Source organism: Microtus ochrogaster, linkage group LG1 (genome assembly GCF_000317375.1).
Source record: "Microtus ochrogaster isolate Prairie Vole_2 linkage group LG1, MicOch1.0, whole genome shotgun sequence".
Lineage (NCBI taxonomy): Eukaryota > Metazoa > Chordata > Mammalia > Rodentia > Cricetidae > Microtus > Microtus ochrogaster.
The window spans coordinates 47,526,343-47,537,919 of record NC_022027.1 but is presented as its reverse complement, the minus strand read 5'-3'; the positions used below and the strand labels follow the sequence as shown (position 1 = coordinate 47,537,919).

At 43.9% G+C, this 11,577-nt stretch overlaps 1 protein-coding gene across 1 annotated transcript in view; it reads right to left on the bottom strand.

Moving 5' to 3' along the window:
* Positions 1-405: 405 nt before the first annotated feature.
* Bmp2k (BMP2 inducible kinase) overlaps positions 406-11,577 on the bottom strand; it is a 92,101-nt gene continuing 80,929 nt past the window's right edge. Inside the window, exon 16 of the mRNA XM_026785041.1 lies at positions 406-5,530. Coding sequence (XP_026640842.1) covers positions 4,161-5,530 — 1,370 coding nt within the window. The 3' untranslated portion in view covers positions 406-4,160. The remainder of the gene's footprint in view (positions 5,531-11,577) is intronic.

Below are 11,577 nucleotides of genomic sequence, written 5' to 3'. Positions count from 1 at the left end.
TGTAGACCAGGCTGGTCTCGAACTCACAGAGATCCGCCTGCCTCTGCCTCCCGAGTGCTGGGATTAAAGGCGTGCGCCACCACCGCCCAGCTGCTAACAGCCTTTTACAGTTGAAGAAACAAGTCACAAATTAAAAACTATGTCAGACAAGTTGATTCCAAAGGCGGTCTGCGCTCTCGTGTTCTGGCTCACTGCCACCATGTTGGTGAAGGTGGAGCAGTTGTGCTATGAACGTTCTTGCCGCGGGAGGACGAGGCCAGGAACGTTTCCTTAATGAAGCGTGAGCTCTTTGAGAACAGCACAAAACTGCGACAGAATCCCCGTGAGAGTGAAGGAACTAAAGAGAAGTTTATAATGAACTTTTAATAAGACAAATTAAAAAAAGACTCCAAAGGCATTGGTTATAAAGAATAAGCAATCCATTTGGGATTTATTGCATTTAAAGAAGGCAGATTATTAACAGTAGGTATGATAAATACAGTAAGAAAATAACTTTAAATCTCAAACAAAATAGTGAACAGAATTCAAGACTAAGCCATGTAAAGGCAATAAGGTAATAAAATTAGTGCCTAACTGGGTACAGGGGAAGCAGCTGAATTCTATTTCTTAAGTTTCCCAGCTACATTTGAGGATTTAAGTCACTTTAGCAAGTATGTTTTATAACAGTTAGAAACACAACTAAAGATATAAATCCATTTTTTAAAGATTAAAGTTATTTGCTTAGTGGTACATAAAAGGCTTCAGAAAATTCAAGTTTAACAAAAACTGGAAGTGTAATCAAAGAAAGTGCACTTAAAGCTGTTTGCCAGCAATTAAAGGGAGCTTCCAGGCTGGGGGCGGAGCTCAGCGCCCTCCAGGCTGGAGGCGGAGCTCAGCGCCCAAGCGCTTGTCTAGCAGGTGCCAGGCCCTGGCTTCAGTTCCCAGCACCACAGAGGAAAAACAAGTGGTGACTACCCCTTCTATTGGACAACTTTTCAGTCACCAAAAAGCACACAGGAATAAAATCAGTTCTCTTCTGAAAGCAGCACTGTGAATCTTAAGATGTAGAAACAAAACCTAAAAGAGACCCCACCCTCTGTATTTTCATCTGCGTCTTCCCTTTGGTGGCTTTTGTAGACCCTCTCTAGGAGTGAATGCTCTTTCAAAACAAAACAAAACATGATTGCCATTTTTAAATTCACATTAATTCCCTAATAGAAAGCTGTGATGTGTATGTGTGTGTCTTTTTATCTTAGTAACTTTAGTAACAGAAGTTTTCCAACAGCCATTTGCTGTTGTCACAGTAGACACGTCATCCTACAGTAGACTGTCACCTCACGTAACTGGACCTAAACTGATGACTAGTTTTGCTAAAAAGAAGAACTGACAAAGTCCACTGCACATTCTACATGCACTAAACAGATGTGCCCAGGCTCTCCCAAGCAAACCCAGATGACCCAGCAGAGTGGCTGCCTCTCAGCGCCAGCACAGGAGAGCGGGCTCCACTAGCAGGTGACAATAGTAGTCAGTCCCTGTTAAACGGCTGCAAGGTGCACAGATCTAAGATCACAGTGATGACTTAACCACGTCCAAGTACACACATCCTGGGAGGAGGGAGAAACTCAGTTCTTAATATTCGAGTCAGTAATATTTTCTCCCAGATTAAATAGACCTTTTTCTCCAACTAAACACCAGGCAACTTCTTTGTGTCGGCATATACATTCTTCATAAACAGTGTTCTTTGTAATAGCAACGTTTGACTGAAGTAAGGGAAGGTAAGCACATGGTCCACTTTTTAAAAGACAATTCAGAGTTAAGCTGGTAAAGCTTCTAAGAAACAGCTTTGGCCTCGGATCCTTGAGGTCTCTCATGTGACTTCCCTTTGATGTTCAAGTTTAGCAGGTTTAGGACTACTTTGCAGGCTTAGAAGCACAGGGCACGCCCAAATGACATCCTTTAAGCCAGGACAGGGCTATCCCACAAGAGCCAGTCTTTCGGTGAGTGCTACGTGCTGGATCCTGTGCTTGGTAGCTTAACTCTCATCAGGGAATTAAGTACCTAAGGCTCAGCTGTAAGGAGACTCAAGAGTTAAGTGGAAGTCTCTACATCTTAAGAAAATGCCTCTAACATCAACATAAACTGCCCCACGGGACCTCCAGATAAATAGTCCATCTGTCCAATGAGCTGGTCTCAAAAGAGGAATGTCACCTGGCTGGGCTGTAGGAGGCAATGTAAACATTTTAGGCTGTGGCAGAGTTGTTTCCTAAGATTCATCCAGCATAAGCCAAAGGGGCTATGTCAGTGAGTCCCGTCAAATTAGTCAGTGCATTGAAAGGCAAGTAAAACATCTCAGGAGACCACACCAGTTCACTGTTACCTTCCAACTGAGCCCTTCCGTAGACACAAACCTAGTGTGCAGCTGATGAGTTTACCGTGTGAATGAACGCCTCACTTTCACAAGACAGCATCGCTGCTGAATCTGTTGTATAGTTTAAAGGATCTACTAGCATTTGCATTAGCAAGATGAATCAACCTGAGAACTAGAAAAAGGTGCAAACATAGTTTCTGCCTTTGGCACAAGGACAGTAAGTGGTGCAGACAAGTTCTCGGTGGTGACCTAACGCTGGGCTGCTGCCCATCCACTTTTCACCTGACTGAGCTCACGAAAGAGAAGCAAGAAAAATGACCGTGGCCTGCTTATATTTTCTGCTTCTTTCCAAGTTCCAAACTGTGAGAGTAGGCAAATAATTTATCCCATCAGGGCACTAAAATTAAGAGGTTTTAATAAGATTACTCATAAAATACACTAATTGGGGGCAGAGATAGTTAAAACACAGCAAGCAAGGAGAGTAATGGTGATAGAGTTCCCACCCCTTTCTGTAAATAGCTATTCATATAGAAACGTGTGGTGCTAATCCTGCAAAGACAATTGTAACTGAAGACAGAGACACGAGCAGATAGTGTGTTCACATTAACTGACGTATAATTGCTACCATTAAACACGACTTCTACAAAATGTCAAGTTTCTAATTATGACTCGTGGTATTTTTTAAAAGGCAATTTGGTAGCTTGGTTCTTTTCACTGATGATGCAACCAGCTAGCAGAATTAAAGTCCCTAGTCCCACAGTCTGATTCTTACATCCACTGAAAGTCTGGCTGTCCGTGCAGCGGGACTGGCAGCAGGAAGCATGCGTCCTGTCTCCGTAAGGCTTGTCAGTGTCACTAACAGGAGCACTGAAGTAAAACGGCCCACCCAAAACCTGAGGGAAGGAACTGCTCGTGACTCAGGAGTGCTGGATAAGGGTGCTGATGTAACAAAGTACAATAGTAAATGCAACAAGATTTTACATTGTAAACATCTTTAAAATTTAAAGTTTCAGCTAGCTTTTTCCTGAAATTAAATTTCTATATAACCTCTCTCCTCCCACTTTTTATCAATATGCTTCATTAGGGACATGATAAAGATTTTGGCAAAAATCCATTCAAAAACATGTATTTCTAAAGTACAAATGTTGCTTTCTTTTTGACGTATCATTATTTTACATTTTTCAAATGTCAGATATTTCTCTTTACATTTTTGTTCTAGGATTCTACTAAGCATTCCATATTTTAAAAATTTAATTTTTGACAGATTAAGAACTGCATATATATTATCATGTACATGTTTTGATGTCTATACCATGGAAAGGCTAAACTGAGTCAATATATACATTATTTCATATAGTTATCATTACAGAGTCCATATTAATGGCACTTGTTTTTTAAAATGTGACAGTTTTAGGCACGATAGTCAGTTACTTCTGGCTCTACATTACAGAGAAGTGTACGAGCTGACAGCACGCTCCAGGCTCTTTCCTCCTGGGGCAAACCTGCTAGACCTGGGTGTGCGCCTAGGTGACGTCAGCCCAAGTGATAAGCTCTCCCGTCCCTCAGTGGCCACACATCTGCCTGCCCAGGAAGCCCCACAGTTGCACCTCTGCGGCAGCCTCCCGCTTGCAGAAGGCATCGTCTCGCTACCCTGTATAGGCGCTTGCATTTGGTTTATTTAAAAGTCACCTATCCTGATTAACCTGGGGGAATGAAGGATATAAACAACCATACAAATAAGTTTTCTTGGAGATTCATAAAACTATTCATACTTTTTTGAAACAGGAGTTATTGCCGAGTCCACCTGGAGTATCTACTGTTTAGAAGGAAACGGAGCAGCACCAAATGGGTCTAATTCGACTGGCTGGGGCTGTTGGGACTCACGTGGCGCGATGCTTTGCACCACAAGTTCTGTAAAGGGCACGGCACCGAAGTCATCCATTCTCAACGCGTCTACACTATGGAATGACCCGTGTACTGAATTCTGTCTTGGCCTCCCAGGCAAGATGGTATTATGATCAACACAGATGTCGCTTAGGCCCTGATGGGGCTGGAGCCACGACAACTCTGGAGGATGGAAAGGCTTGGCACCAAAGGGGTCCAGCAGACTCTCCTCGGGTTGCAGGGCACTGCTCCTGTCTTTGCCATCAGTCAGTGCAACGCTGATGTTCTCCTTGGAGTCGGAAATGGTTAAAAACTCACTGCTGCTTTGTGAGTCTCTGCGGCCCACCTTCTTGTGTCTGCGGACCCTCTCGGGGGTGCGGTAGGGGGGCTTCAGCGTCTTCTTTGCGCTGGTGGGTGTGCCGTGGTGGCGCTTCCCATTGCTTTTGGACAGGTCCTGCTTTGTGCGCCTCTGGCGAGAGGACAGTTTCTGCAAGCTGCGCTGCTTGACTTTCTGCTGCTGACTCCCAGTTATTTCCTCAAAGGGCACAAGCCCAAAAACGTCCTCCCTGCTTTCACTTCTGCTTGCCGACGTGGAAAATGGCTGAAAGGGAGTGGAGCCAAATATATCTACACTTCTGGGCCGCGCAGGCAGAGGCCGCGTGTCAGCCCCCGCTGCGGGCCAGTCCTGTACGGTCACCTTCTTGTTGAAGGGGGCCTTTGTGAACACGTCAAAGTCCTCCTGCTCCGGAAATGTCTGCCGGGGGAGGTTCTGTGCATCCCCTCTCAGCTGTGGCTGTGGAGTGCGCACTGCAAAGGGCACGGCACCGAACACGTCAAACTCCTGGGCAGAAGTCAGCGCATCAGCGGGTGAATGGGCGGGGGAGAGGAGTGCAGGGTTCCGCCCACCGCCAGGTTGGCCTCTGCACTTGGCCTTAGCCTGTTCATACTCCGAGTCAGAGCTGTGCTTGCCCTCCTCTTCCTCATCCTCGGAGTCCATGAGCAGAGGCCTGTGACCCAGGTTCTCTGGCTCCGTGTCGTCATCATTAAAGTCCCCGTGTTCTCCCTGAGCGTCCTCATCCTCTTGTTCTTCTTCACTGCTCTTCGGGGAAAGGGGGTCTGATTCAAAATCGCTTTCCGACTCGTCATGGCCCTTCTGCACTGGCCCGCGAACTGCTGTATTCTCTGAAGTCTTCACGGCTCGCTCATCTTCACATACTGGACTTGCGCAGCCATTTTTGGTAGGGTTTGCAGTGATATTTTTTTGATTTGGAGAATGTTCAGTTTTCTTTTCAGGAGAACCTAAAGGTTCAAAGAAAAATCATTACAGTATTCAGGTATTTCAGTATCCACTCGTACTAAACACACGGCATTGCTTGTCCTCAGCAGTTCCCCTCCTGGGAAGAGCCACGCTAGTTCTCTGACCTCACCCCGGGGAGGTGACGCCCTGTAATGCAGACGGTATAATACCCTACTCATCTCCATAGGTTTGGCATAGCTGCTCACCGCAAAGAAACTACATTCATAGCGCCTATCCTCCAGGATACCCACGGTCTTCTCCATCATCAGATCAGACCCCTGCTCTCCAAACTCTCAATGTTCTCTTTACCATTAGCGTCTGCCTACCTACATGTCAGGATGCACTTTGTTTTACATCCGGACTCTTTCTAAAAAATGGTATTTTAAGTTAGTATCGATGTATCTCATATAGACTGGTTAAAGCTCAGAACCAAGTCCGACACAGACACTGTCAACGACACACAATAAGACTGCACTAAAGCTGTGTGCCTTCTACGGCAGGCACATCTTTAACTAGAAAACCTTAGTTCACTGGAAAACATGCTACCTTCCTAAGACTCTAGCCTACTGAACTGGATGTTTCCAGAGGTGAAAATCAGTTTCTATTGATCCAATTACACATACTTATCGCTTCCTCTCCTTATGACTAAGGTGTTCTTCCAGTTACTGAGGACTGGAAGTACAGTACGTAGTCATGAAAACTAACTAGCTTACGGTGGAGGAACTACTAATTTCCATCACACAGTGGTCTTTGGAACAGTGGAAGGTTATTCCTTCTCTGCAGAATCCACAGTCACATTCCAACTCTGTAGACCACTAACACCTTAAACAGCGTAAGTGTCTACATCCCCCAGAGTTCTAGCCTTGGCTGTTCTCCAGCCACATTCTCCCAGGTTCTAAACTGGACAGTGACTGCCGGGCACACCAGTAGCTGTGGGAGACAGAAGGCAGATCCTGGGGTGCTCACTGGCAAACGAGCTGAGCACACGACATGAGTTTCAGGATAGTGAGAGACCATGTCAAGAAGAGAGACGAGACAGAGAAAGATGGGAAGAGGAACAGAAAAAGAAAAGAAGGGGTTGGTAGGACCAACAGGATAGTTCAGTAGCTGAGAATACTTGCCACCAAGGATTGACAACCCGGTTCAGTCCCTAGGATCCCTGTAGTGGAAGGAACTGACCTCCCCAAGCTGACCTGCATAGTGGGCCGTGACAAGTGTGTGCATGCATGCTCTTACAATAACAAAATGTGGCTGTTTTTTAAAGTAGATTGGACTTGAGAAATGACACTCATGTTGTCCTCAGCCTTCACAGCAGGGGGAAAAATATGAGACTGGTAAGAACGTGAGCTAGATGGTGCTACTACGTACATGTAAAGAATGCATTGGGAAATGCTCAGAACATTGTTTGGGGCCCTATCACTGTGTGGGACAGAGAGATAGCAGCAAGACTACAGGATGGGGCACAGACATACATGCAGTCAAAATACACACACATACAAATAAAAATAAATCTTAAAAGGGGAGGGTACCAACAGTGCCCATTTATTAATGACATTAAATGAATTCTTTGTCATCGTCTGCAACAAGGAGTTAAATTAAATTACTTCACCCACCATACTCAGTCACCTTCTAGTAACTTTTGTAGGCTCCACAGGTAAAGGTGAATCTAAATGAGAGGGAATGTATGAAGTAGCAAGGGACAAGAAGCAATTCTGGGATAATTAACCAAACAATACAGGTCTACTAGAGAACTGATCAAAAGCAAGTAAACAGTACACACATATCCACATGCCCAGGGTGGATTGCAATCCTGGGAACTACATCTCATCATTCAATATCTCAGTGTGGGAACACAGCTAACAAGTGGCAACGGAGTGTTTCCAAAATGAGCACAAAGACACACACTCCCACAGATGCCAACTCTGGAACTGGCTCATGTAGTGCTTTTACTCCAGTCTCTCCTTCATAAAACTAAAGTAACAACAAAAAGTATTTGTCAAAATCGCTTTGCATCTATATTCTCAGTAGCCACAGTAGCATTCTTTAGATGGCTTTTCTGTCTCCCCGGTGCCTGCTCCTTTGGAAGCTATGTGAGCCCAGAGCTGTCTGCCTGGCTGGAAACCAGGCTGGAGGAGAGGCTGTGCACACACATAGAGAACACCCAGCATCTCTCTACCTGTCCAGTCATCACAAGCTCATGCAGTCAGAACACTAGCACCTGTAAAGGAAAGGCAGTGCCAGCAGCAAGTCCCTGTAATCCTAGACATGGTCGCTCTCTGCTGCAGCAGCAGCTTCTCATGGCCTTTCTCTACGGTGAAACTACTTAAGAGCTAAAAGAGGAGAATTATACAAAAATGAGTTTCAGTGGCCCGGGCCTTAGGTGCTAACTGTTACCTCCCACAGATGTGCAAACCCTGACACCCCCATGTCTTACAAACAATGGAAACCACCGTGCCTACTACAGCCTGCTGAGTATCTTAAGTCACCTCTGCATAGACGCATAACAATTCCTGATACAACATCATGCTGCATGCATTGTCGGTGGCGTGGGAAGAACATGCCCACATCTGTTTTTAATATTTTTAAACCACAGTGGGCTGAATCCGAAGGTGCAGAGGGTCAACTGCATCTTACAGCTTTTAGCCCTATCCTATGGGCACAAAAACAGTCAAAAAAAAAAAAAAGCTGGTTAAAACTGTTTGACATACAGTACCTTAGTTATAGAACTAATATGTATATAGTTACAACGACATAGTGACTTCTGGCTAAAAGCTGCCCTTAACATATACAAACTATTTCTTTGCCTAAACACATTCCTCTAATTTGAAAAAGAAAAATGCACATGCTGAAAATAAATACGGAGTCAGGAGAATGCCTCAAATATCCCTATTATTTGCTTCTGGGAACAGATTGCTTCTTCCAAGTTGTTAGATTAAATGATACATATTTGATTTATTATGAAATTTAATCAGGATTACCTCACTGCTAAAGTTAATTTCCCAAGAGTATAGTCCAAATATGTTGCTTTGAATTTCACTATCTCCTGTCGTCATCATCTTCTGAGATTTGTATTGATATAAAAATGGCTGCTTTGAAGGAGGTAAGCATGGGACACGTGACCTACAGCACAGACGTTCTGGGAGTGTGGATCTTCTCTCAGTTACATTGGTAGTGACTGGCATGGGAGGAATGCTTGGTTTCATATGCTGGGCAACTGATCTTAGCTGGGGTCTAACTTCCCTCGTACTGAACACCCCAGAGCGGTGCCGAGGGGACGCCCAGTCAAGACAGTTTTACTCTTGCTTTATGCCTGGGAACTACAAGCTAAGATGCTCGGGTTTTTGAGTACTTTAGCAAGATGCACGTTGGTCAGTGACAGTAGAGCAAGCTGAACAGAGTCTGCAAAGATTTAATAAGCAAATGGCAGGCGGGAAATCTGTAGGATCAGCTATTGCTTTGAATACTGTCTCCTAAATATAAAAACATGTAAAACTTAGTTGAAACATATTAAATAGACTTTTAATAAAAATTCAAAATAGTGAATATATTAATATATTTCACATTTAGGTAAGAAAAAAAATGAATAAATTTTTAAGTTCATATCTGTAGTAAGAAAACTGTTCCTACTTTTAAGAACATTTTCAAAAACTCAACATTGTGGATTCAATTATGAATCCTCTGCGTTTAGAGCCCAAAGAAAAAGCATCAGCTTCCATGCACGTCCGAGACTCAGGAATTTCATAATTGCTAGTGCTCCAGAGTCTACACACCCTTCAGATTCAGGCTTTCCCCAAAGGGGCCTTTCTTCAGAAGTACCTGGACCAGGGTGGGCTCTAGACACAATCCATGGATGGAAATCTTTCTCTCCTGGTCCATTATCAGAAATAAGAGCATATGATCATTTTGTCAAGTTGCGTGTGAATCCCAGAAACGGGAAGTCACTCAGACCAAAACCTGAGAATACGTTGACTAAGAGAAGCAATGCAGATGTGGGTAGATTAGTAAGAACAGTAACTAAAACAGGTCCTGAGTTTTAAGTCTCTTGCCTAAGATCCTGTAGGGAATTCTAAGTTAGTACCAGACGCCACGTGAAAGCCAAGAAAGGGCTGAACGAGCACACACACAAATTCTGGCAAGAGTAGTGTTCATATATCTCATCACCTCATGCACAGAGCTGCGAGGTAGCTGCTCGCTGCTGGTAACGGATGCATGAGCTACTCACGACCTCAGCGACATAAGCAGCATTTACTAAAGTGGAATAACTTGACCATTTGCTAAGTGTCTACATGAAAACAAACGGAAGAATTCCTCTTCATCAGCAGAAGATGCTCCATGAAAGCACCCTTTGAAGACTTGGCTAGAGTCTTATATTATTCAGATTTACTTCTTCCACCCGGGAGCGTGCTGTGTTAGCTAGCGGGCTACACGCTTGAGTTGGGGGCAAAATAGCCCGACATTGGACGCCAAAATGTAACGGCGTAAACAGATTCAGACAGATTGTAAAAATATATATACAGCTTTAATAGAGAAATAGACTTACAGAACCACCGTTCTGGCGGAGACCAGGAAAGCAGAAGCAGTGGCTGGGAGCGAGCTCGCCAAATTTATAGGCAAACATTAGCCCGAGGTGAACACGCCCCCTAAGGGGCGGGACTTATCCCTACATTATAGTCTTCCAAACACAGAACGTCTTTGTAGTAATTTATGTCTTTGACAGATGGGTAAGACTGATGTCAAAGCTCATCACCTTGGCAAACTGTGAGACACTATGCTCCTCTACGTATCAGGACACCTCCATGTTTCCTGTCACTACATCTGGACAATGAGTGACAGAAGCAAGAATTACTGGGAGGTTCTGAAAATAAGCTTACCTCAGCAAACAATATAAAATCAGGCATTCACCAAAAGAATGTCAGAGTACAAACTGAACAATTCTGGGTTGGTAACTTTTCACAAAAGACAATTCCTAGGTGTTCAAATTTCAAAGAGACAGTGTTGCACAATCTAAACAAGAACTTCAATACCAAATCCAAATTTGGAGGCAATATCTACCACGGCAATTCTTTGGCTAGATTTTTATATAGGTGTTACAGTATTCTCTTAAATACTTCATTTAAAATTAAGGTCTTAGTTCATGACTGACTATTTTAGATCAGTCCGGCAAAGTACATACTCTGAAATTCACAGTCTGCACCAGGAGCCACATCACTGAGAAAGTCCTTGTGTGGAGAGAAGACAGCACATTCTTTCCACATTGCGACTTTTCTCGCTGCCTTTCCACTCAGAGGGCAAACAGCTGGTACACTTTTAATCACGTAAGAAGCTTCCAGTGTCAAGCAAATTTTGTTTCCATGCTCTTTTCTTTACTGTCAGATTACAGAGCATAAATGGCTTGCGCTGCTACTGGGATTACACGCCGTCTGTCGTCTCAGCACTCGGGCAGGGGAGGGGCTGGCGCGTTAAAGCACACTGTGAATTGGTAGCATACTGCCTGCCATCATTTCCCTGCAATTTATCATGTTAGGCCTCAGGATTAGTGGATTAGGAAAAGGTTTTATCAAAATCTGCACTGCTGCTCTGAAGGCAGGCCAAGTGGCAGAGTCCAAATTCAAGAAGAAAACCATACAAGTTGTGAACTGTATTTTCAAACTTAGGATGCCATAAAGTGAGCTGTTTTATTGTGTGACTCAAGACTCATGAACTGAATATAAATTACATACCTTCTCACCTTACAACCTTTAGACCCAAGCTTCGTTAAACCTGAACCAAATTAAAAATTAAATGCAAAGTAAGAAATCTAAAACTTCAGTGACTTAATATGGCCATGTGTAGAAAACCTTCAAACACATTTTCAGAATTTCAGTAACCTTTTGAATGTTTCAGAAGTTGTATCTGATTAAACAGGACCATCTATACTGTAGCAGAGTCACATTTCCTGGTTTTCAAAGCTACTGGGGACAACAACAATCAGAAAACTAGTATTATGTCTGAGTATTATCATCTCACTGGGCCAGAGTCAACAACAAGGATTCTGGGAAGGACGAGAATC